This window comes from Balaenoptera acutorostrata, chromosome 17, assembly GCF_949987535.1.
Source record: "Balaenoptera acutorostrata chromosome 17, mBalAcu1.1, whole genome shotgun sequence".
Classification (NCBI taxonomy): Eukaryota; Metazoa; Chordata; class Mammalia; order Artiodactyla; family Balaenopteridae; genus Balaenoptera; species Balaenoptera acutorostrata.
Window position 1 is genome coordinate 73,309,968 of NC_080080.1, and position 24,025 is coordinate 73,333,992.

A 24,025-nucleotide genomic window follows, 5' to 3' on the forward strand; every position below is an offset into this window, starting at 1 on the left:
CAGTCAGTGAAGGTGCCGTTTTGGGATGTGTATTTTGGAAACCACTGTTGTAACACAGTTTGAGGTGAGGAGTCAGTGTGAAGCCTTAATGGAAGGGGTAGGGAGAAGGGCTCCGCGGCGAGTCTGCCACTGAGACGTGAAGTGGTGGTTCTAAGGCTCCTTCCATCTCCAGGACAAGGAGGGAAGGAAGGAAGGGAGGGAGGGAGGAAGGGAAGGGAGGGAGGGAGAGAGGGAGGGAAGGGAGGGAGGGAGGGAGGGAAGGAAGGAAAGAAGGAAGGAAGGAAGGACGGAAGGGAGGGAGGGAGAGAGGAAGGAAGGAAAGGAAGGGAGGGAGGGAGGGAAGGAAGGAAGGAAGGAAGGAAGGAAGGAAGGAAGGAAAGAAGGAAGGGAGGGAGGGAAAGGAGGGAGGGAGGGAGGGAGGGAAGGAGGAAGGAAAGGAAGGGAGGGAGGAAAGAAGGAAGGGAGGGAGGGAGGGAAGGAAGGAAGGAAGGGAGGGAGGGAGGGGAAAAAGCAAAGTACGCTAGCAGACTATTATTAAAACATCCCAACCAATCACTACCAGCTGAGGCAAACAAACTTTGTCATTTTTCCCCTTGACGTCGAACACCAGTGCCTTCCTCACTGGGAAGGCTGGGGCTCCGACCTGGAGCTTGCAGAGCGCTGAGCACGTCGGGGCTGCCACGTGGTTCCGCGTAAGGGGCGGCCGGGCTCACCCCTGCAGGCGGGGCGGGCGGGCGGCGTGCGCGGGCGGCCCGCGGAGGAGGGGCGGAGGCGGGCCCGAGCTCTCCCCGGGGCCCGGGCCGCGGCGGGAGCGGGGCGGCGGGCATGGCGGAGGCGCGGCCGGGGCCGGCGGCTGGGGCGCAGCTCAACGGGCTGCCCGACCACTCGCCGCTGCTGCAGCCCAGCCTGGCCGAGCTGCGGCGCCGGGCCGGGGAGGCGGGCGCTCGGCCGGCGCGGCGGCCGCTCAGCGACGCCTTCCTGCTGCGGTTCCTGCGCGCCCGGGACTTCGATCTGGACCTGGCCTGGCAGGTAAGGGGTTCTCCCCGCCGGGCCGCACCCGGGGGACGGGCCGGGGAGCCGCGGCTGGGCCCGGACCCTCGCCCACGCCCGGCTCGCCGGCTGGACCTCGGCGGGGACGCGCCCCGAGCGCACCGCGCGGCGGGAGCGGGAGCTCTGCGGATTCCCGCGCTGGTCCTTCCAGTTTCTCTGGGTCGTGGAAACGGGGAAACCTCGAGAAAAGCTGGAGCCTTCTAGGGAGAGGGCCCGTTTGACCCCAAGCGCTGGAACTCTGCCCTGCACGCGTCTCCCGAACCTATAACGTTTGGGGGAAATGCCTCACTCTCCGCGGCAGAGCGGGTGAGATCAAAGAAAAGGACAGCTGAAAAGTGGGAAGCCTGGAGTTATTCCATCTTAGCAGGTAACTCGACGTTTGGTGGGGGAAATGAAATTGCCAGTAAAACTGAAGATCTAAAGCCAAATCCTAGCAAACGAGTATTATTAATAGTAATACTGAGGTGTCAAGACGGGAAAGCAGTGCAGAGTGTTTTGAGTGGGAGGATGGGGATGAGGCGCTTCTTTTGGGGCTCCAGGTGTGTTATCGCAGCTGGTTGCGAGCAGGGTGGTGGGAAGACAGGAATCAGAAAGAGGGGTACGACCTTGAGTTCTGGCACTCTGGACTCAGCATCCTCACCTGTTAAATAACGGTGAAAGGGCCTCCCGCGATGACTGGTTTCCAGGACTGAACATTAACCAGTTTAACGGAACAGGACGTACCCAACACAGAGCCTGGCACGTAGGAAGCGCTCAGCAGTTGAACTTGATCTAGCCCTTTCTCCAAGTGGCTCGCTCAGTGTCACACGGCGAGCTGGGGGGCAGAGGAAGTATTATAGTGCAGAGTCCCAGCCGTCTCAGTATGAGAATTTTTGTTGTTGGTAACTAATTTTTAATTGAAAAAGTAAGAAGTACAGACGGTAAAAAAAAAAAAAATCCATAAATAGTAAAGAATGCAAAGTAAGTTCCTAAAAGTAACTTTCTAAGGGAAAAAATTCCTCACCCCAGACCTTAGCTTGCCAGCCTCCTACCCAGTGGCAGTTACTGTTACCTGCCTCTTACCTTTCCAGGTGTGATCTACAGTCACACAAGCATGTGTATGTGTTTTACATTTTGCCTTTTTAACATAATTTATCATAAAGATGAATCTGTTTCAGCATGTGTCTTATTCTTTTGAGGGCTGTGTACTATTGCACTGTCTCAATTTATTGTATTAAAATGTATTCACCAGTCTCCTGTATTGGACACAGGAGTGGTCCTCAGACATTGGCAGTGCTGCCGTGCATTCCTTCATCCAATGATTATTTTTTGAATTTCTACAATTTGCTTGGCAGTTCACAAAACACAGAAACCAAGACAAATAGGGTTTCTTCCACACCAACTGGGTATTCTAGTATGTCTTTGTCATTGTATCAATACAAAAATAGGAAAATCCTTATAGGATAAGTTGAACTTGCACAATTGCTGGATGAAGGGCAATGTGCATTTTCAGTGTTGATGAATAGACCAACTGTCCTCCAAAGTGTTTGCACTTATTTTATCACTTCTGTATTATCAATACATAATGGTGTCTTTCCCCATATTATCACCCATGCTGTGTCACCAAACTTTATGATCTGTGTGTCAACCGGCTAGGAACTGGTTCTCATTATTATAATAATATGCATTTATTTAATTACAAGTGAGGTTAATCATCTTTCATATATTTAACATTTTAAAATTCCTTTCCAATTAACTGCTTGTTTTGCTATTTTCTTCCATGTTGTTCACATAAAATATAAAACATTTTATTCATATCTTCATGTATTAAAGAAAATAGGCTGTTGTCCTAGTTTGCGGTTCGTCTTTTGACATCGTTAATGCTATTTTCTTTCTGTGAAGAATTTTAAAGTTTTTATGTAATCAAATGTATTGATTTGATTGTTCTGTGATTGCTTCTAGTTTCATAAGCTCTTCCATTCTGCAAAATTTTCTCTAGTAATTTATGACTTCTCTTTTTTATGTTGGAGTTGTCGATCTACTGGACTTCATTTTGACATTAGGAATGAAATAGGAGCCTACCTATTTCTTTTCTTTTATCAGATGGCTACTAAGGTGTCCTCATACTTAGTCAGCATCTACTAGATATGAAGACAGAATCTCAGGTCCAATGAAAAGTGTAGCTCTAATGGGGCATTAAACATTTATAGGTAACTAACAATTAAAAGTGTATGATTTACAGGGCTTCCCTGGTGGCGCAGTGGTTGATAATCTGCCTGCCAGTGCAGGGGACACGGGTTCGAGCCCTGGTCTGGGAAGATCCCACATGCCGCGGAGCAACTGCGCCCGTGAGCCACAACGACTGAGCCTGCGCATCTGGAGCCTGTGCTCCGCAACAAGAGAGGCCGCGATAGTGAGAGGCCCGCGCACCGCGATGAAGAGTGGCCCCCGCTCGCCGCAACTAGAGAAAGCCCTCGCACAGAAATGAAGACCCAACACAGCCATAGACAAATAAATAAATAAATAAATTTTTTAAAAAAAGTATGATTTACAGATTTCATTTTGGTTACTTTTTTTTTTTAAGTTTTTAAAAATTTATTTTATTTTTGGCTGCGTTGGGTCTTCGTTGCCGCGCACAGGCTTTTCTCTGGTTGCGGTGAGCGGGCTTCGCATTGCGGTGGCTTCTCTTGTTGTGGAGCACGGGCTCTAGGCGCACGGGCTTCAGTAGTTGTGGCACACGGGCTCTAGAGCACAGACTCAGTAGTTGTGGCACATGGACTTAGTTGCTCCGCGGCATGTGGGATCTTCCCAGACCAGGGCTCGAACCCACATCCCCTGAATTGGCAAGCGGATTCTTAACCACTGTGCCACCCGGGAAGTCCCCATTTTGGTTACTTTTTTTAAGTGATGTCTACTATGTAAAAAATAGATAACTAATGAGAACCTACTGTATAGGACAGGGAACTCTACTGTTATCTGTGGTGACCTAAATGGGAAGAAAATCTAAAAAAGAATGGATATAGGTATATGTATAATTGATTCACTTTGCTGTACGGTAGAAACTAACACAACATTGTAAAGCAACTCTACTCCAATTAAAAAACAGTAATGTCTAGGGCTTCCCTGGTGGCGCAGTGGTTGAGAATCTGCCTGCCAATGTAGGGGACACGGGTTCGAGCCCTGGTCTGGGAAGATCCCACATGCCGCGGAGCAGCTGGGCCCGTGAGCCACAATTACTGAGCCTGCACGTCTGGAGCCTGTGCTCCGCAATAAGAGAGGCCGCGATAGTGAGAGGCCCGCGCACCGCGATGAAGAGTGGCCCCCGCTTGCCACAACTAGAGAAAGCCCTCGCGCGGAAACGAAGACCCAACACAGCCAAAAATAAATAAATAAATATTAAAAAAAAAAAAGTAATGTCTAAATAGAAGATGAAATAAAATTTACCTCTAGCCTCTGTGTTGTATATTTTTTTCCTGTATTATTTATTTTCCTGAATTGTTTTCATTGCATCATGTCCTGGAGGAGCTGGCTAGCAGGACTGTGTCCAAATCTACTGGATAGGAATCAAGTTTCTGTGAACTCTTTGCCCTATTTTTCTGCCAACTTGAAAGGAAAAAGGGAGAGTTAGAGTATGAAACTGTTTTTTCACTTTCCTCCACAGAGGCAGTTAATTCAATTTACACTCCTTTATTTAAAATATGAAAGCCCTATAGTTTTAGTGTGTGACGAAACCTTGATAAGTCCCTCAGTTTTAATGAAGTTTCTCATGATTCTAGTTTTTGTATTTGAAGTTATAACAAATTAGTGACTTTTGTGAATTCTAATAGCTTTGGGAGTGCCAGCTACTTTGGTAAGTAGTGTTTACGTGGATTATCTCATTATTTTCTCATTTTAGAAGAAACTGAGATGTAACGAGTAAGTAACTGTCCTACATCGCAGTTATTAAGGGGTAGAGCAAGAATTTGAACTTGAGCTGAACTCAGGGGAGCCTGCACTCTCAAGTGAACTATACTTACCCCATCTGTTTAAAACAACCAACTGTTAACCTCTGTCTGTTCTATATTTCTTGTGAATATATAGAATCTTATCTTTCACAAGTGAATATTCCTCCTTATATTTTTGCTCTACGTGATACGTTTTTTATTCTTTAATTATTTTTATAGTTTTCCCAAATACTTCAATGTTTTCAAAGTTCCACTGACGCTCCCTGCTAATTTCCCACTAAATGCAGCTTCTTTTGTAAAATTCACCGTATCCAGTGTCAGTTTCAGACTCCACTCTGCTCCTGGTAGTTACTACCCTGAAGCAAATGTGTCATTTCTTCCAGTTTAGTTTTCTTACCAATAAAATGGGGTAACAATAGTTACCGCTTAGAATGGTCGGGAGCAGGAATTGAAATGATGCCATTAAACCCTAGAAAAGTGGCACAAATATGGTTGTAATTTTGTTGGAAAGTACACGAAAAATGTAAGGAGAAACCTACTCTGTTACAAAGCAGAGTTAAAATAAGCTGTAACTTTTTATATTTATTTATTGCTAGTGGTGGTACAAAACAGGTGCCTTTCGGTAATGAATATTCACCCGCAGGCAATTTTTTTTCTGCTGTGGACTTTATGTGGTTTGTTGGAGAATTGCTCAGTAGCAGTTTACATCATTTACGTAATTTATTTATGTCAACCAGACTTTTGAATTTATTTATCAGTGGAAAAGTAATAATCAAAGATCCAGGTGTAGAGCCTTCCATTTGCAAAAGTCAAGTGTCAAAAGTATGAGGGCAATTTGTGCATCTTTATGAAAGTCATTTTTTTCAAGCATGTGGATCCAGCTGGTTTAATCATGTATTAATTTCTTCTTTCATTCAACACATGTACCTATCTCCTAAGTGCCCAGCACTCTGCAGAGATCAATAAGCTGAGGAACCTGCCTCTATTCCCTAAAAGATCCCTTTTTTTAAAAAAAATAAATTTATTTATTTTTGGCTGCATTGTGTCCTCGTTGCTGCGCAGGCTTTCTTTTGGTTGCGGCGAGCGGGGGCTACTCTTCGTTGCGGTGCGCGGGCTTCTCATTGCGGTGGCTTCTCTTGTTGTGGAGCATGGGCTATAGGCGTGCGGGCTTCGGTAGTTGCGGCACGCGGGCTCAGTAGTTGTGGCTCATGGGTGCTAGAGCGCAGGCTCAGTAGTTGTGGCGCATGGGCTTAGTTGCTCCGTGACATGTGGGATCTTCCCAGACCAGGGCTTGAACCCATGTCCCCTGCATTGGTAGGTGGATTCTTAACCACTGTGCCACCAGGGAAGCCCCAAAACGATCCCTGTTAATGGAGCTATAACTTTTATTATTCCATGGGAAAACAAAATTGTTATTTCTGTATTGGAGCTCCTATGCTGCTTCTGGTGTTTTTCTTGAATTAGAATTAAAAGGACTAGTTTTCCATCCGAGGGAACTATGAAAAAAGTAATGAACACTAAAAATGCTAGTAACACTTATTCTGATGCCCCCTAAGACAGGAGAAGGAAGAGAAATTCATCTTATAGAATAGAATGAATATATCAGGATCTACAATGTGTCTTCTGTTTTTACTGCTTTTGGAATCTGCTATTTAGGTCACCAATAATTTCTTTGTTGGCAAATTTACTGACTTTTTTTCTTTCTAACCTCTCTGTTGCATTTAACTCTTAGTAACATTCTCTTTTTTTTTTTAACAGTTAGGGAAAGTTTCTTAAACGCAGAAATGACAGGGAGAAAGAAAGAGAAAGAGAGGGAAACAGTATCAGAGAGAAAGAAGCGAGGAGCAGAGCAACACAGATGCCTTTCCCTCCCTTCCGTACATTGTGGGACCAGTTCTCCTGTGGTCCAACCAGAGTCTCTCTTCCTCCAGCCACTCCCAGCCGTTCACGTCCCCCAAGGCTTGGAATTTCACCCTTTACTTGCTTTTTTAAACTTGTTTTTGCAGTTTCTCCTCCAGAGCATTACTACTTCGTGATTACAGTTCTCATAGTCATTCCCTCAAATGCAAAATTTGTCCTTTCCTTTCATCTGAACTTTGATTCCACGTTGCTAATAGATCTCTTTAAACTCAAAACAAATATACTGTCATTTTAGAAAAAACTGAGAATGCTGAAAATCATGGAAAGGTAAATTGAAATATAATACATTTTAACTGTGTAATTTGATGTCAGTATTCTCCACAATACACTGGCAATGTTTGTATTATTTGTAAATGCAGAGTAACCATTATTGGTGGTTTTTTTGGAAAAAAAAGAAAATGCGGTTCTTTCAAACCATATTTTGCTAAGACCTAATATCCAGGCAGACTGTTCCACGGGCTCTCCGAGTGCATACCACCGTTAACAAAGTCGATTTTTGTTGTTTTCTGTTAATATGGGATAGAAATGTTCCTTTCTATCTTTTTCCTAGGAGAGAAAATAAAAACCAAAAATTTTTAGTTATCTTTAATATAAACCTGCGCTAAAAACTTGGATGAGCAGTTAATCTAAATAACTTTCCCTATTAAGAAGGCTGACCACCCCTCGTTATGCCCATGTATGCTTTACCCAGAACCCTGCAAGACACATGTTGAGAAAACATGACTCAGAGGAGTTAAATACATACCAAGACCGAATGGATAGTAGGTGGTGGAGTCAAGGTTTTCCTGAAGCAGCAGCAGCCTGGGAATCAAGCTCTTCACTACATAGCATGGCCTGTATGATCCAGTTGTCACCAACCGGTGAGGTCCAAAGAGAGCAGGGATTTTATTCTGCCCACTGCTATACCTCAAGTGCCTCACTAAGTGTGTGGAACATGGCAGATGCTCAAAAACATTTGTAGAGTTAATTCATCTGATTGATTTCTTTTCTTCCTTATTCACAAAGACTAAAGGTGGATGTTTCAACCTTCTATTGCTAAGCAACAAACCAACCCCGAATTTAGCAGCTTAAACCAGGGCTGTTTATTGTAATGCGCCACTTTGGGCAGGGCTCAACGGGGATGGTTCGTCTCTGTTCCACGTTGCATGAGATGGGACCATGGCTGAGGTCAGGCTATCTGAGATGGCCTCTCGTTGTCCAGGGCCTCTCTCTGCAGAGATTCATTATTTAATAATCCTACGTGGTGTCTGGATCCCAAAAAGCAAAAAGAGAAGGTCTCAGGCTTCTTAACCAAGCACGGTGTTACTTCCGTCAAAGCGAGACGCGAGGCCAGCTCAGCTTCAAGAGGAAGGAATCAAATGGACTCCGCCTCCTGGTGGAAGGAATGACGTGCACACCAGGAGGGGAGGCGTTGTTGACAGCTATCTTTGGGAGACTCTTTACCACAGGAGACAAATAAAAATTCCTCAACTTTGAATTTGTGACTGACTCCTATCACCTGAGATCCTGCATGAAGTGTGCTTTTAGTTTTTACAGCTAAAAAGATACCCCAGGTTAGAATCCTGACATAATAGATGGCAAGGGCCCTACATAATGCCAAGACTTTCCTGTCGCTCTTACAAAATGCTTACCATGTATGCTATCTGGAGATAATTTTTATTTTATTTTCCAGTTACTAAAAAACTACTATAAGTGGAGAGAAGAATGTCCAGAAGTAAGTGCAGATCTCCATCCTAGAAGCATTCTTGGCCTTCTGAAGGCCGGCTACGTCGGCGTCCTGAGAGCCCGAGACCCCACCGGCAGCAAAGTTCTGATTTACAGAATTGGTGGGTCACACACAGCACTCCCTCTTTTTTATTTTTCTTGACTGCCATATCGGAAGCTTCCATGAGTTCATATTTAAGAATTTAGCTTTTTAGGTTTTAACTTGGGTTTCATTTAGTCTTTTAAAAAATTTTTTTTAATTTTTATTTTTTTATATTTACTTGGCTGCGCTGTGTGGCATGGGGAATCTTAGTTCCCCAACCAGGGATCGAACCCACGTCCCTTCCGTTGGAAACCCGGAGTCTTAACCACTGGACCGCCAGGGACGTCCCTCATTTAGTCTTTAATGTCCCCCAAATATAATAAAACTGGCCGTTGTGAGAAAATTATCCAAAACCAATGAAAATCCTACTTCCATTCTTCCACACAGTTAACTATATAAAATAAGAGGAAAAGAAAACAGAGAAGAGAAATAGGTGGAAAAGGTAAAAGAGATCAAGGTAAAGTGTTTCAAAAATTCAAATGAGAATTCTGAACTATAATAATACAAGCTCCACGAGAGCATAGGTTTTGTCTGTTCTGTTCGCTGATGTTTCCCAAGCACCGAAACCAGGGCATGGCACATGGTAGGTATTTATGAGATATTTTTGGCGTGAGTGACAGAGTGAACCGGCGGTTGGGTCCTGCCCCCGGCTGAGGAGGGAGGGGCTCATTCTCCAGGTGGAGGAAGGGGAGGAAGGGGCCGTGGGAAGCAGCACCCGGGCAAGTGTTGAAGAACCCCTGTTGCACGTTCCCTCTTTCTTTTCACTGCTTCCTCTTTTCACCCCGAGGTCCTCCTAGTGTTTCCTGGAGGCTGGAAACCTATAACTTCTGCCCCTCCCTTCGACCTGTGTGTGATTAAAAATGGCACGAAACGGAGGGTTCACACTGTCCCCAGCATCCTTTCCTGGTCCGGTTGGAATGACAAAGATAACCAACATTTCATGAGCAGAATCTTATGAATTATCCTCTTACAGAAACTTTCACATCTATAAATATTCTAGGGAACTTAAAGATATTTATAGATTTGCCTTTCCTGCCCGCTTATAGATAAGATACCTGCCTATAACTCAGCACTTGGTTGTCTTGCAAGAAGATCCTGCATTTAGTTCTTGAAAAGGTAGCAGAAGACTAGGTAGAATGATTCTGTTTTTTTCTCCAGCTTCTGTGTCAAATACAACGGGGTTAATCGTTAAGTCGTTGTCTGTGAACCCGTCATTACAAGGGCTCTTCTGTCCTGTTGTTGCCTCACCGGTGTTATAGGAAGTTGCATGAGGTTCCCTGAGTTCCTGAGGGATAGAGTTGCCAGATGTAGCGAAGTATCTGTGTTTTATGTAGCAAGTGAAACTGTTTTATAAAAACTACAGAGTGTCCAGTTACATTTGAATTTCAGGTAAACAATGAATAATTTTTTTTAGTATGCATGGGGCATACTTAGACTAAAAAAATATATCCAGTTTATCTGAAATTCAGCTTTAATTGGGCTTCTTATATTTTATCTGGCAACCCTACTCAGGGGTCCCAGGAGCACGAGACTGAAACCTACAGATGATTCCTTCTGCGAGTATCCTGGCTCTGCACGCCTGGCTGGAGGTTTTTTGGGGTTTGCTTATAAATGAATTAGGGCATGTTAAGAAGTAAAAATGAAACCTTAATAGTGAAAAAGCAAATGTGCTACTTTGATCAGAAACACCTTAAATAATAGAAGTCAACAGTCTTCTATTGTTTAGCGAGGGCCTCTTTTTCTTTTCTTTTTTTTTTAACATCTTTATTGGAGTATAATTGCTTTACAATGGTGTGTTAGTTTCTGCTTTATAACAAAGTGAATCAGCTATACCTATGCATATATCCCCATATCTCCTCCCTCTTGCGTCTCCCTCCCACCCTCCCGATCCCACCCCTCTAGGTGGACACAAAGCACTGAGCTGATCTCCCTGTAGCGAGGGCCTCTTGCAGTTATTAATTTATAAGTGTACTGTTTAACTCAAAGAGATTTTAAAATCAAGAAAACATATCAGTTCAGTGACGGTCAGACAGGAGAGTATGCAGCAAATCTTCTGAGTGTTGTGTAGAATAACATGTTACTCCAGGGCGAAAGGAGAAACTCAGAAGAGTTTTATGAATGAAATGAAAGAATAGGATAAATTTATATTTATAAATTTTCTAAATTTAATTGAATTAATGGGAAGAACTAAAAAAAAGGAAATCTGTGGCAGAGCTTTTTGGGTAGAACGTTAGCGTCACTCCTTCCCTGGTACCATCTCTGGGCAGTGTAAGCACTGAGAAAATGCACAGAACCTTTTCCTCCAGTCCAGCAGGACAAGCCAAGGTGAAACTAAGTTTTTGCCATTATTGGCCTATAAGCCAAAGGGTATAATTTTATGCTTTTTGAGACTCACTACTGTACTACAGCAGCAAAAATAAAATTTAGCAGCGAGCATTAAGTTTTGACTGATTGGTTCTTAGGGACACAGGTTCTGGGGCATGCTGCCTGGGTCAGAATCCCAGCTCTGCTACGTCTAGCTATATGGAAAGCTGTGCAGCTGTAATTCCATCTTCTCATCTCTCAAATGGGCATAGCAGAAACTTTCCTCGTAGGGTTGCTGTGAGCATTAAACCTTGCAATACAGTATACATAAAATATAATTAGAAAATCACCCGGTATGTACTAAGCACTCAATAAATGTTAGATAGTTGCTGGAGAAGGAATTAAAAATGTACGGCAGGTTTTTCTTTTGCCTTAAAGGAGCTTAGAGTCTAGACCAGCAATGTCCAATAGAACTTTCTATGATGGTGAAATTGTTCTCAGTAGCTACTAGCCACATGTAGCTGTCGAGCACTTGAAATGTGGCTATCGCAACTAAGAAGCTGAATTTTTATTTTATTTACTGTTAATTAATTTAAATGTACATAGCCACATATGGCTAATGGCTACTATTTGGACAGCACAGGTCTAGACAACTATGTTGGTGGGCTCAGAAATTTAGGTCAGTCACTGTTTTCTGAACTGCAGACTTTCAGTCATTCTGTTCATATTTTGCACCATTATAGCTTTCAGCCAGTGTCTGAAGTGGTACAGTATACGTGAACTGGTTTATCCATGGATTGATTATTCAAATTCTTACCAGGAATCTGAGGTTTTTAAAAATAAAGGGCAATTCCATTGTACCTTTCTAGGAATACTTCTAATTATCCCTTCTCTTTCTTCATCTCTAGATTTTTCCTTGCTATTACACACTGTCCATTAACATTTAAATCTGTTAGGATCAGCCATCCAAAAGCTCCTTAATCCCGTAAGTCCCTCCAGCCTCCACCCTAGCCGTCTCCCCACACCTCTTATTCTCAGGCACATTTTTAGAGTTAGTGATATTCACCATCCACATTTTCTCCCAGGTCCTCTCAACGCCCCCTGGTCTGGTTTCACTGCCACCTCTCTGGTGAAATGACCTTAGCAAATCATCGGTGACCTTTTCACCAAATCTAATGGATGTGTTTAGTGCTATTTCACTTGACCTCTTTACACAGCAAACCTCTTCCTCTTTTTTGAGATATCTGCCTCCCTTCTCTGATGCCACATTCTCCTGGTGTTTTCCTCCAACTTAACTGTTTCTTCTTAGTCTCCTTTGCTGGCAGTACGTACTCTACTGTAAATTCTGAAATTCCTTAGGACACCGGCCTCAGCCTCCTCTTCTTAAGCTACTTATCTCTCTACCATAACAGAGAAACATAAGTCCATGGTACTCCCGGCTATAGACCTAAAAGCACAGAAACTCTTGAGATTTGTATCTTCACCCCCATTATCTCTTTGTTCCCAAAGCTCCATACGACCAGTTCCCTATCTCAGCTGTATCCAACTGGAAATCTCACAGTCACCATTCTAACATGTTCAAAACTGCCTGTGATCCTTCCTTGCTGAACACTTTTCTTCCAGTGTTTCCTAACTCGACAAATGGTACCACCATTCTACCCAGTTGTTCAAGCCAGAAACTTTGGTATTTTTAGAATTTTACCATTCCTTAGTCATGAATCTTTTTTTTTTTTTTTTAACCCTTCATCCTGTTAGGTATTGCATGAACCTTGTAATCTGAAGATTTGCATCTTTTTCCAGCTTTGGAAAAATTTTCTCTGCTGTTACTATTCCTTTCTTCTCTGTTCCCTATTCTCTGTATTATTGCCTTCCAGAACTCTAATTAGTTGGATTTTGAAACTTCTGGATCTAGCTGCACGTCTGTTAACTTTTTATTCATCCATATTGACTCCTGGGTCTTCTGTGTTGAGATTGAGAGACTTCCTCAGCTTGATGTTCCAAACCATTATTCACTCGTTGGCTGTGTCTTTTCTGACATTCGTCCCATCAACTGAGATTTGCTTGAATTGTCATCTTTTTTATTTCCAACATCTCAACTGATTCTTTTTCATAATAGCCTGTTCTTATGACAATAGCCTATGGTATCTTTTTTTCCCTCACTGAAACAATTTTGTTTCTTTTAATGTTTCTTGCTTTATTAGCTGTTTCCTTCAGTTTTAGTGCCTTTGTCTATTGAGTTTGGATCCTCTCTTCTTTGTGTGTCTGTGTCTTTAAAACTATTAAAAGTCTTAGTGGTTGCATATCTTTTTTAAAGATCACCTGCTTGCCTATCCATTACTGTCAGTTTTGCATGACGTGGCCTGCCCCAGGACTGGTGGGGGAGGGGAGAGGACAAGAGCTCAGTAGCTCCTCTTCTTAGCACAGGTATTTGTTTTTCCTGGGTGTGGGGAGCCGGCTACCCGAGTGCTTCCCTGACTCGGCTTTCCAGGCCCACACTACTGCTCTAGCCTATATGCACGTGCCTCTCCTACACGCTGCTCGTCACGGAGGGTGTCAGAGAGACCCACCTGCCTGTGTGCTCCTCACACGTTTCCCTTAGCAGCAACCTCTGTGGTCACGATGGGGCCCTAGTTACTCTTCATAATCCAGAGCCTTGCTTTTCTCATTTTCAATACTTTCGAGCGTGGAGCATACCCAGAGGCATTCCCACCTTCAGCCACAGCTCCATCCTGCATATTTTGGGCTGTAGTTTCATCTGGCCATCAAATCCAGGCTGCATTTCTTCTCTTATTTTCTCCGTGCTCTTAAGAATCTGTTCTTTGCTAGGGATTGGAGGGAGGGAGGGAGGGAGAAACAGGCACGTGTTCTTGGACCACCAATTTGATCTGTTACTCACTTCATGATCTTTGTACGTGTTTTATTTCTATTGATCCTTTAAGTCTAAAAAGAATTCATTTCCTTTTGTAAATCTTTCTGATTCTTTACACAGTGCTGAGATATGATTTTTTATATATTTTTTTAGCACACTGGGACCCAAAAGTTTTCACAGCTTATGATGTGTTTCGTGTAAGTCTAATCACATCCGAGCTTATTGTACAGGAGGTAGAAACACAACGGAATGGAATCAAGGCTATCTTTGATTTGGAAGGCTGGCAGTTTTCTCATGCTTTTCAAATTACTCCATCTGTAGCCAAGAAGATTGCTGCTGCTCTTACAGTAAGTGTATATTTTAACTGTTCGGGATAATACTTTCAAATAATAGATACAAATTTAGTTATATGTTAAAGAGAAGGGATAGTACATTTATTAGAAAATTAAATAAAATTTTAGAAATGATACATAGAATTCAATAATGGTAAGAGGAAGTAAAGTATTAATTCAAAAAGAACGAATGTTGCAACAAACTGTTGAAAATATGTTCAAAATTTCTAACCACAGAATTCATATATTTAAACAATAATGTGGTGATTTTATCTTTCAGTCACTAAAATTTTCTTCCTAAATTAAAAATTGACTCAAAAAATAATATTTATAGCAATCATACAACAAAATGTCACTTAGGTTTTGGTTGATATAGATTGATACGTTCTTTCTGGGAAAAAAAAAAAAAAGTTTTAAAAATGGCCATCATCTTTGACCCAGTCATCCTACTTTTGGAAACCTAGCCAAGGAATAATCTTAAATATATCAAAGACTTTGTGTATAATAATAATAGCTTACTATGTGCCAGGTACTTTGCTAAGTGTTTCAAGTGCATTACCACTTAATGGCTACACCAAAGCTTATGACATATGACTATTAATTTTTCCATTTTACAAATTATTTTACTATGTCAGAGAGGTGACATAGCAATGCCCAAGCATACACATTTTGTCAGCAGTGAAACAAGGATTCCAATCCAGGACATCCGAACATAAAAGCTGTACTTAGAGCCACCATTGCTTCTATACATAAAGATACTTACTATAGCATCAATTTTTTTTAAATAAATTTATTTATTTTATTTATTTTTGGCTGTGTTGGGTCTTCATTGCTGCACGTGGGCTTTCTCTAGTCGCAGCGAGCGGGGGCTACTCTTCGTTGCGGTGCGCGGGCTTCTCATTGCAGTGGCTTCTCTTGTTGCAGAGCACGGGCTCGAGGCGCACGGGCTCAGTAGTTGTGGCTCTCGGGCTCTAGAGCGCAGGCTCAGTAGTTGTGGCGCACGGGCTTAGTTGCTCCGCGGCATGTGGGATCTTCCCGGACCAGGGATCAAACCCATGTCCCCTGCATTGGCATTGGCAGGTGGATTCTCAGCCATTGCACCACCAGGGAAGCCCCCTATAGCATCAATTTTTATAGAAGAAAATTAGAAACAGCTTATTTGTCCAGAAATAGGAAAAGCGTTACTTAAATAATGGTACATCCATTTGATGGATTATAGCATCCGTATTAAAGCTCACAATGTTTACAAAAATTGTATTATGTCAGTGAAACAAAACAGGGTGCAAAATATTTAGAGAGCATATTAGCCATTATGTTTAAAATAAAATTATTCATAGAAAGAACCTGAAAGGAAAAGTCACAATTGATAACACATCTCTAAAAGCTATGTGCAGAAAAAAAAAGAGTTTTGCATGAAAGAAACTTGGCAGGAAAAATCTCTATATTAACAACACATCTTTGGGTAGGGAAACTACTGGTGAGGTTTTTCTTTGAATCCTTAACATTTTAAACCTTAGAAAAAAGCCGATATTACTTTGATGTGAAAGACTTATACCTGTGTCAAAAGTTTAAAAGTGTGTGTTTATTGTACTATTCTTTCAACTTTTATGAAAGTTTGATTTTTCTTCCTCAAAATAAAAATTTGAGGGGAAAGGTTAAATATCCAAATGACTCATTGATTTTTCAAAAGCACATTTATATGTGATTGGGGAAGATATTTTCTGTGTCCTGCTTATGAAAGGTGCAGGTATTTCTTAAAATACTTTGCTTAAACTACAAGGTGAAACCTTTTTAGAGACCTTTTCTTAATCTAGGGACAGTGAACTATAAAGCAGGCTATTGTGTTGATGGCATAATTTTGAAAATAAAATCACACTTTAGGCATTGCTGTAAGTTTAGCAAGTGTTCAAAGAAGGGGCTTGTCGATAGGAATTACATATTGATCTATGCTTTGTTATTAACAAGACATTTTCTTTATTTTCAAAGGATTCCTTTCCATTAAAAGTTCGTGGTATCCATTTGATAAATGAGCCAATAATTTTCCACGCTGTTTTTTCCATGATTAAACCATTTCTGACCGAAAAAATTAAGGAACGGGTAAGTAAAACATATTCAAGTCACTGTTCTTCTGTACCAAATGTTCCACTCCTTTGTTATTTAAAAATTGCTCTTATTTCCGCCCCTCCCCCCAACACACACAGCATTGTCCCAGTGTTTTGAATATTTATCTAACAACCCAACTACTTTTATAAAATTTGTTTTTAGTTTTGAAAAATCAAGTTAGTGAGGCTGTGGAAAAACTGGACCTCTAACACATGGCTGGTGAAACTGCAAAATGATATATTCCCTATAGGGGGCAGTGTGGTCACAGTTATCAAAATTACAGCCTTCACATTTCTGGGATTTTTATCCTACAGATACACATGCTCATAAACAAAATTACATACACAAGAGGATTCATTGTAGCAAAATATTGGAAACCACCCAGTTTTCATCATGAGGGAACTGGTTAAATAAACTGTGATGCATCTACACAATGGAACACAGTAAGATTTGCAGGATGTATTGTGAAGGGAAGTAAGAACATGCAGAATAGCGTTTATACTATCTTTTGTATAAAAAGGGAAGAAATCAGAGTCTATAGTTATATTGGCATAAAAGTTATTTTTAAAGGATATGCAAGGAAACAACCAAAGTGGTTACCTACATGGAACAAAAGAGAGGTATGGATGGGGTGGCTGAGGATAGGGTTGGGAGCAAGACATCTCACTGTGTATCTTTTACCTTGTTTTGATTTCTAGCCATGTGAATGTATTATCTATGTAAATAATAAATATGCTTAAATTAGACATGTGTAACTGAAAACCATAGTACCCAAGGTATGTGACTTAATGTCATGTTAGTTAAAGCAAATAGATTTGATGTTTTTTACCTATCTTGCGGAGTCTTATCTCAGGTGAATATCTAATATTATTACTTGGGATTTTTCAAGTGTTGACAATAGAGTGTGAGTTCCCAAACTGGCAACCACTCTTCTGCATGAATCTGTAAAGGATAATTTTTAGAGCATTTATTTATACAAACGTTGGCAACATCTAATGCATGAACACAAACAGGTTTTAAAGGCTTTGACAATTTAAATCTCAAAAACTATTTAAATAGAAATACTGGTAATGTGAGTGATAATAGCATATTTGGAATGTTACAAAGTATATTCTTTCATACTAAGAAAATGTAACATCTTGCATCTGGTCAGAAAATGACGACCCTAGAGCTTCTTTTGAGGTTTTCCAGTAGGTATTTCTGTCTGTCTTCAAGAAGAACCGCCCCTACGGAAGATTCTTTTATTTTTATAAAAGCTGGGTTTTTTTGTTTATTCTTTTTTTCCTCTCTTCAGTATAGCTTGACAATAGCTGGCCATCTTCTGTTGAACGCTGAAAGACATAAAAATAAGTATTTCTATTTTGGGTTATATTCTGGACCAAAAAAACGAATACAACAATAAACTGAACCTAATAAACAGGAGAACATGAGCAAGAAGAGAAGAAAAATTTTAAATTGAGAAGTTAAGTGAAGCATTTCAATGAAAGTTAATTGACATGAAACAGACTTGCCAAAATGAGGAGGGCAGGGAGGACCAAATCTAGCCACTTTCTCCCTTTATACATTTTGGCAGTACTCTATGAATGATTTTATTTCTCCCTTCCTGAAGAGATAGTTGAATTTCTTTTCAATTAGCTGGTACTATTTTAAACATTTCAGAAAAAAATCAAGGATTGGGACTGCAAGGTTCCTGAGTGCAAAAAACTTGTTTCATTCATCTTTCAGTCTTCATATCCTAAGCATATAGTAGGTGCTAATTAAATGATTGTTGAATGTACAAATGAACCCTAGCAGACGAATAAAGGTATTTATGTATTTACTTTTAACAAGATGTGCTTTTAATCAAAGGTTCCAAGTCTTTATCTTAACTTCAGGACATTATATGATCAATTTTTATAGTTTAAAATGTTCAAAAATGTAAAGTTCTCAACCATCATAATTTCTTTTAATTTTTTATTAGCCAAGACTGTCAACTGTACCACATAAATTATTCCCTGCGTACCTGATTGTGTGCTCAGATATATGCTTTTATTTAATATGAACTAATGAAAGGAAGAACATTTTTATCATCTACAGAACCATCCCAGGATATTCGATCTTTTGCTAAGAATCACCTGTAGATTAGGGAATAGAATGTATAAAATGATTTTATTTAGAGTTTTAAAAATCTACTTTTGAAAGAAAAAGGAATAGCTTTTTGTAAATATTGAATAGTTATAAGGATGCAAATATAAGAAAACAGTAAGATGATCAGATTCATAAGCAGCACAATCTAAACATAAGTAAAATTATTAGCTTCATAAGCAGAAGAATAAAGGATGTATCAATAGTATCTATACATGCGCTCCTATCTTAGAAGTGATGAGAGCACCTTATCTTGCAGTGTTGATTTTCCATTGGAAATGCATCTGATATACTGAGAGGCAGAGGGCATACCTTCTAAAACATTTTGGCTGTTTCAGATTCATATGCATGGGGACAATTACAAACAAAGTTTACATCAGCATTTCCCAGACATTCTTCCAGTGGAATACGGTGGTGAAGAATACTCCATGGAGGACATTTGTCAGGAGTGGACAAATTTTATAATGAAGTCTGAAAATTATCTCAGCAGCATTTCACAGACCGTTAAAGGAGAAGAAGTTATTTAATGTGAAAGACTTCCTAGTTAAAAATACATGAGTAAGATCCTACCTGGTTATATGAATGAAAGAAAAAGAATCATTAAACTAATGCTTTTCCGATTGATTTTTTTCAATGTAAAAATCTTCTAACTTGAGCAACATGGGTATTTGGGAAATTTCTTTACTTTTTAAATATCTTTTCTTTACCTTTAAAGTAATTAAATATTAGTATACCTTAAAAGCATAGAAGAGGTTCCTGATTTTTGCACTTGGAAGAAAGTTATCTCTAAAGTACCTTTTCATGTACACTTTGGTGTGTTTCTCAAAAGTTTTATTTTAAACAACTTTTCTGGTCACACTGGTTTGATTATAAATGAATAAATAGTCCACTGAAAAGAAATATTAGCACAAATCAACCGATTATAAAAATCTATTCACACTCATTTTGGGTGCGTGTCAGATAGACTATAATTCAGATTAAAATCTGAATACAGTTTTATATAGTTATTTCTGTGGGCCAGCAAGGTAGTTCACCTCAGGGAAATTCTATTTTACCATATTTGCACAATAGAAACTTTTGATTGAAGAGTCTGTACGCCATAAGCTCTTATGTGTAGCATCAATAGATCTCTATGAAATTATTCATGTTGATATAGTTAACTACATAGAGATTCAGAGGTGGAATAATATTTGGTTGCCGTATACATGGACTCTATTTTTAATTGAACAGTAACACAACTACACAAGGGAAAGGAAATGTTTACATTTTAAAATCACTGTCAACTACATCTGGAACTTTTCAGATTATGCATGAAGAAATTTGGGTTTTACTGTATTATCAGAACATTCTAGCCAAATCCTACAATTCATATTTACTTTAAAAAAAATCAGGAGTTAAAACGTGCTGTTTGTACTGTAGCTATGTTAAAGCATATTTCATTTATTGAGAAAGATATGTCAATATAGCTTTCAACTTATGACAATTTTTATAGTATTTTATAATTTTTAAATTTTATTTTAAACTTAAAAATGAAAGAACACAGTGTACAAAATTTGCTAAACATTTTTTAGCTTAGTTGGGTTTCAACATTAATCATACAATAGTATCTTTGTGAAAGAATATGTAAAGGGTGTTTTTCTTTATAAGAAAATTATTCTAATCAGATGAGCTGATACTTATGATTCTCTGTACATATATCTGTGAAAAATTGAGAGTGATTGTGAATGTTCTTTAGAGAACGTGTTTGATTTTGATTTAGCATTGGGAAGGTAACTTTACATTATAATTTTAATTTAAAATATTAGATCATGCCTGTTTTCTAAAAAATGTTAAAATCTTCTTTACAAAATCACAAAATTTAAAATTGTATAATTAAAAATGACAGCAGAATAAAACTATTTAAAAAGTATAAATAATAGCAACAACAAAAAGTTCTAGTTTGCCCAATTTTTATTCCTAGAAGGTTTACATCACAAAGTTCTACTTCATTCACATTTCGGTGCTTAAAACACTTTCTTCTGACTCTGTGAAGGAATGATTACTTTAGCACAAGAATAAAGGATAGTATTTTAAAATGTCTTTTAAATATGATTCATTGATGATGTTACTAACAGTAAACAGGATTAAAGTAAGTCAATCAATAGAAGTACATTTCATGATAGGACTTTGAATTTTTTATGAAATGCAGCGATTCACTGAAGAACATTAAAAGAACAATGTAAAATGAACAGGCAGTTTTATAAGGCGGCAAGATAAATAACTATTGAATTGTCTCTATTACTTTACTGTAATTGCACCAGAGATGCCTTTTAAAAGATTAACTCTAACATGTGCTCATTGTGTTACTGAACTGCCCGATAATTTGTTTTAATATTGTTCAAAACAAAATAAAGATCTTTTTCACACAAACCATAGCTGTTTGTTTTTCATTTTTAAGTATGAATATTAGGCATTCTTTTTAAAAAACTGCTTTTCCTCACAGAAGAGGTTAAGAAAAAAGTATCGCATCTAGTTGTCCATTACAAAAACGCCAGTGTTTTCTTTAAACGTTTCAATTGCAGACTGGTTTTCCTGCCGCTCAGGTTCAATACCATCTTCCCCTGTCTTCTTGTGCTGAAAGGGACCCGAAATTAATTTCATAAAACTAAGCCATGCATACTTCAGAAGTTAAAACTTCTAAGTGAGAAAAGCCAGAGTGTGTCACTAAATCAGATAATTGGATGCTGAAACTGCTGTGAGCCCAGATCATGATTTCATTTGTCAAATTATATTTTTCTTACAGAAATAACACTTAAGTCCTGGAGCAAAGAATATCTTTGTCTCCCACCTAGATTAAGCCAGTAGCTCACGAAACAGGTCAAACATACGGACAAACACAAAACTCAACAAACTAGTAAGGTGGTGTTGTCTGAAACACTCCCTCCTGGCCTTATGTGATGAATTTTGCCCCGCCTAGATGCTGTGGAGGAATTATGAGTTACAAAGACTGAACTAGAATGACGGCAGTAAAATGAGGACTGGCAGCGGTGCCTCCCCACGAACGTTCTGGTTGGCAAGGGCACGTCCCGTCCTTCTCCCTCCCCCAGGGCTAGCACTTGATTGACTGCTCGCCTCTTCTCTATCCAAGTCAATCATATCAGTCTATTAAATATCTACTTTTGATAACACTATACATTGAATTAAGTACTATAGTGAATAGCAAAACTAACTGGATGCTACCTAGAAGAGAGAAAATACTTATCCAAAGTAGCCAGGTAGGACTTCCCAGGTGGCACAGTGGTTAAGAATCCGCCTGCCACTGCAGGGGACACGGGTTCGAGCCCTGGTCTGGGAAGATCCCACATGCCGCAGAGCAACAAAGCCCGTGCGCCACAACTACTGAATCCCACATGCCTAGAGCCCCTGCTCCGCAACAAGAGAAGCCACCCCAGTGAGAAGCCTGCACACCACAACGAAGAGTAGCCCCCGCTTGCTGCAACTAGAGAAAGCCCGCGCGCGGCAAGGAAGACCCAACGCAGCCAAAAATTAATTAATTAATTAAAAAATAAATGGATATTTAAGAAAAAAAAAAAAAAAACCAAAATAGCCAGGTAAAGTGCAGTACAGGTTTCTCCTGGTATCTGAGAGTAGAGCTTTCCTACCAAACCTTGCTTAAGCCAAAATGGGCTAACACTAACGGATGCACAAAATAAACAGAGAGAAAGCACAGGTGCTCATAGACCCAGTTCTAAAGCTCTGGATGCTGGATGCTGGATGCTGAGGGTGGTTCCAGGAAGGAGCTTGGCCGTGTCACTCTCACTGCTCTGGGTGGTGCTGCCTCTACAATGGCTCAGGGCAAAACAAACACTGAGCGCTATTTTGGCTTTTAGCCTTTTTTTGTAAAAGCAAAAATCCTTGTGGGATTTCTTTCGGTTAGTGAAAACAGGTACTAATGTAGGTTTCTGCAAAAGTGAAGCCTTTCGAAAAGCAGCGGATACCTGTAGAGTGGAAGAATCTTTAGAGTGGTTGCAATAAAGTGCTTTAGGACTTTAACAGAAGGAAAGATCATTTCCACCCAGGGATCTAGAGGATGTGTTTTTAGCGGAGGTACTATTTGAAGCACAGCCTTTAAGAAGAATTGACTCCCTCAGAGAGCAATCAGAAGTGAGGAGAGGGAGGCTAGTCCAGGCAAAGAAATAGCATGAGCAGCGACTCAGAGATCAGGAAGAGTAGGTCATGTCTGAGAAATCGTACGTAGGCCTATATTTTTGGAGGGAGGGCAATGGTACAGGAGCGTGGGCCTTCTGCCTAGAAGGATGCTTGGGAAACAAAATATGGGAAGCCTTGATTGTCAGCTGAAGGGCACTCAAATGTATGAATTGCTTATTTTGTGCCAGACCCTATATTAGATTCACATACATGTGTCATTCAATCTTCGTGGAAAAAAAAGAAGTAAGTGGCATTATGCCTGTTTTTACAGAAGAGAACTCAACTCTGAAAGTGTCCGTTCCTTGCTCAGAATCACAGGGCTAGTAAATGCCAGAATCATACTGAACTCGGCCAGCCAAGCTGTAAAGTCCACGCTCTCTGCAACGCCACCATGCTCCTAATAGACCCAATTCCACAGGCCACAGGGCTCAATGGCCACCAGATTCTATCAGTCCTACCTGAAAATATCTGACCATGACCCATTTCTAAGGCTGATCATCTCTCATCCTACCTGCTGTCATAGCCTCTGTTGTTGGACTACCAGCTTCTCACTGGTCCTGCCTTTATATACCCCTCCACTGCTGCAGTTATTTTTCTGCAAGATTTCATTCTCTGAACTTTCGCCAGAGCAACACTGCACGCGGGTAAATTACTAATTGGCACCTGAGGCCCTTCACAATGAGGCCCAATCTGTTTTTCCATCCTTAAATTGCAGGACTCCTAACCCCACCTATACGCTAGGCACAACAACCTTTTTTTTTTTTTTTAATTGGGGTATAATTGTTTTACAGTGTTGTGTTAGTTTCTACTGTACAGTGGAGTTCCCTGTGTTATACAGTAGGTTCTCATTAGTTATCTATTTTATACATATTAGTGTATATATGTCAATCCCAATATCCCAGTTCATCCCACCCTTCCCTTCCCCCCTTGGTGTCCGTTTGTTCTCTACATCTGTGTCTCTATTTCTAGGCACACCAACCTTTTCCAAAAATATCACCCTTTCTACACAAGACCTCTCAGAATCAGCAGCTAGGGGTGGAGGGGGGAAGGGGCAAGGGAGATGAAGTGTGTGTATTTTGTATTCTGGCCAAAATTCCTCAGAAATTACTCTAATCCCTACATTGTTCTGAGACAAATTATGTTTGTTTGACAAGATCAACAAACACAGATCTTTCTCTTTTGCCCAAACCTGCTGACAAGGTCTCCAATTTCCTGCTCTATGTCTCATTAGTAATTAGCTATGATTAGAACCACTTGTCATGACTGGTTAGGCAAGGTTAGAACTCTTTGTCCTCCTGAAATGTGTTAACTGCGGAGAAAAACATTTCCTGCTCAGATACCTGACTGAGATCTCCCCTGCTTGCAGAACAACCCCCAGAAGCCACTGTTCACCCCTTTCCATGAA

The 24,025-nt window shown here is 40.3% G+C and overlaps 1 protein-coding gene and 1 long non-coding RNA gene across 3 annotated transcripts in view; one reads left to right on the forward strand and one right to left on the reverse strand.

Moving 5' to 3' along the window:
• On the forward strand, nucleotides 1-20,836 carry TTPA (alpha tocopherol transfer protein). 2 transcript variants are annotated; one of them, XM_057532172.1, is made up of 6 exons: nucleotides 1-64; nucleotides 611-1,029; nucleotides 8,566-8,719; nucleotides 14,027-14,220; nucleotides 16,192-16,302; nucleotides 17,603-18,764. In XM_057532172.1, exons 2-6 carry the CDS (start codon nucleotides 826-828, stop codon nucleotides 17,708-17,710), a joined length of 771 nt encoding a protein of 256 aa, XP_057388155.1. In that variant the 5' UTR covers nucleotides 1-64; nucleotides 611-825; the 3' UTR covers nucleotides 17,711-18,764. The 2 variants fall into 2 exon arrangements, with proteins under 2 accessions (XP_057388155.1, XP_057388154.1); XM_057532171.1 differs by lacking the exons at nucleotides 1-64; nucleotides 17,603-18,764 and adding an exon at nucleotides 18,771-20,836 and having other exon boundaries at nucleotides 770-1,029.
• LOC130705533 (uncharacterized) overlaps nucleotides 14,233-24,025 on the reverse strand; it is an 18,909-nt gene continuing 9,116 nt past the window's right edge. The window contains exon 3 of the long non-coding RNA XR_009005812.1: nucleotides 14,233-17,639. This is a non-coding gene — a long non-coding RNA (uncharacterized LOC130705533). The remainder of the gene's footprint in view (nucleotides 17,640-24,025) is intronic.

What these genes read in the sequence shown, in the direction of transcription:
- TTPA (XM_057532171.1), top strand. Translation starts at nt 826, where the DNA reads ATGGCGGAGGCGCGGCCGGGGCCGGCGGCTGGGGCGCAGCTCAACGGG. An exon ending in AGTTCTGATTTACAGAATTG is followed by an intron (nt 8,720 to 14,026) that starts GTGGGTCACACA and finishes ATATTTTTTTAG; the next exon opens with CACACTGGGACCCAAAAGTT. An exon ending in CCGAAAAAATTAAGGAACGG is followed by an intron (nt 16,303 to 18,770) that starts GTAAGTAAAACA and finishes TGGCTGTTTCAG; the next exon opens with ATTCATATGCATGGGGACAA.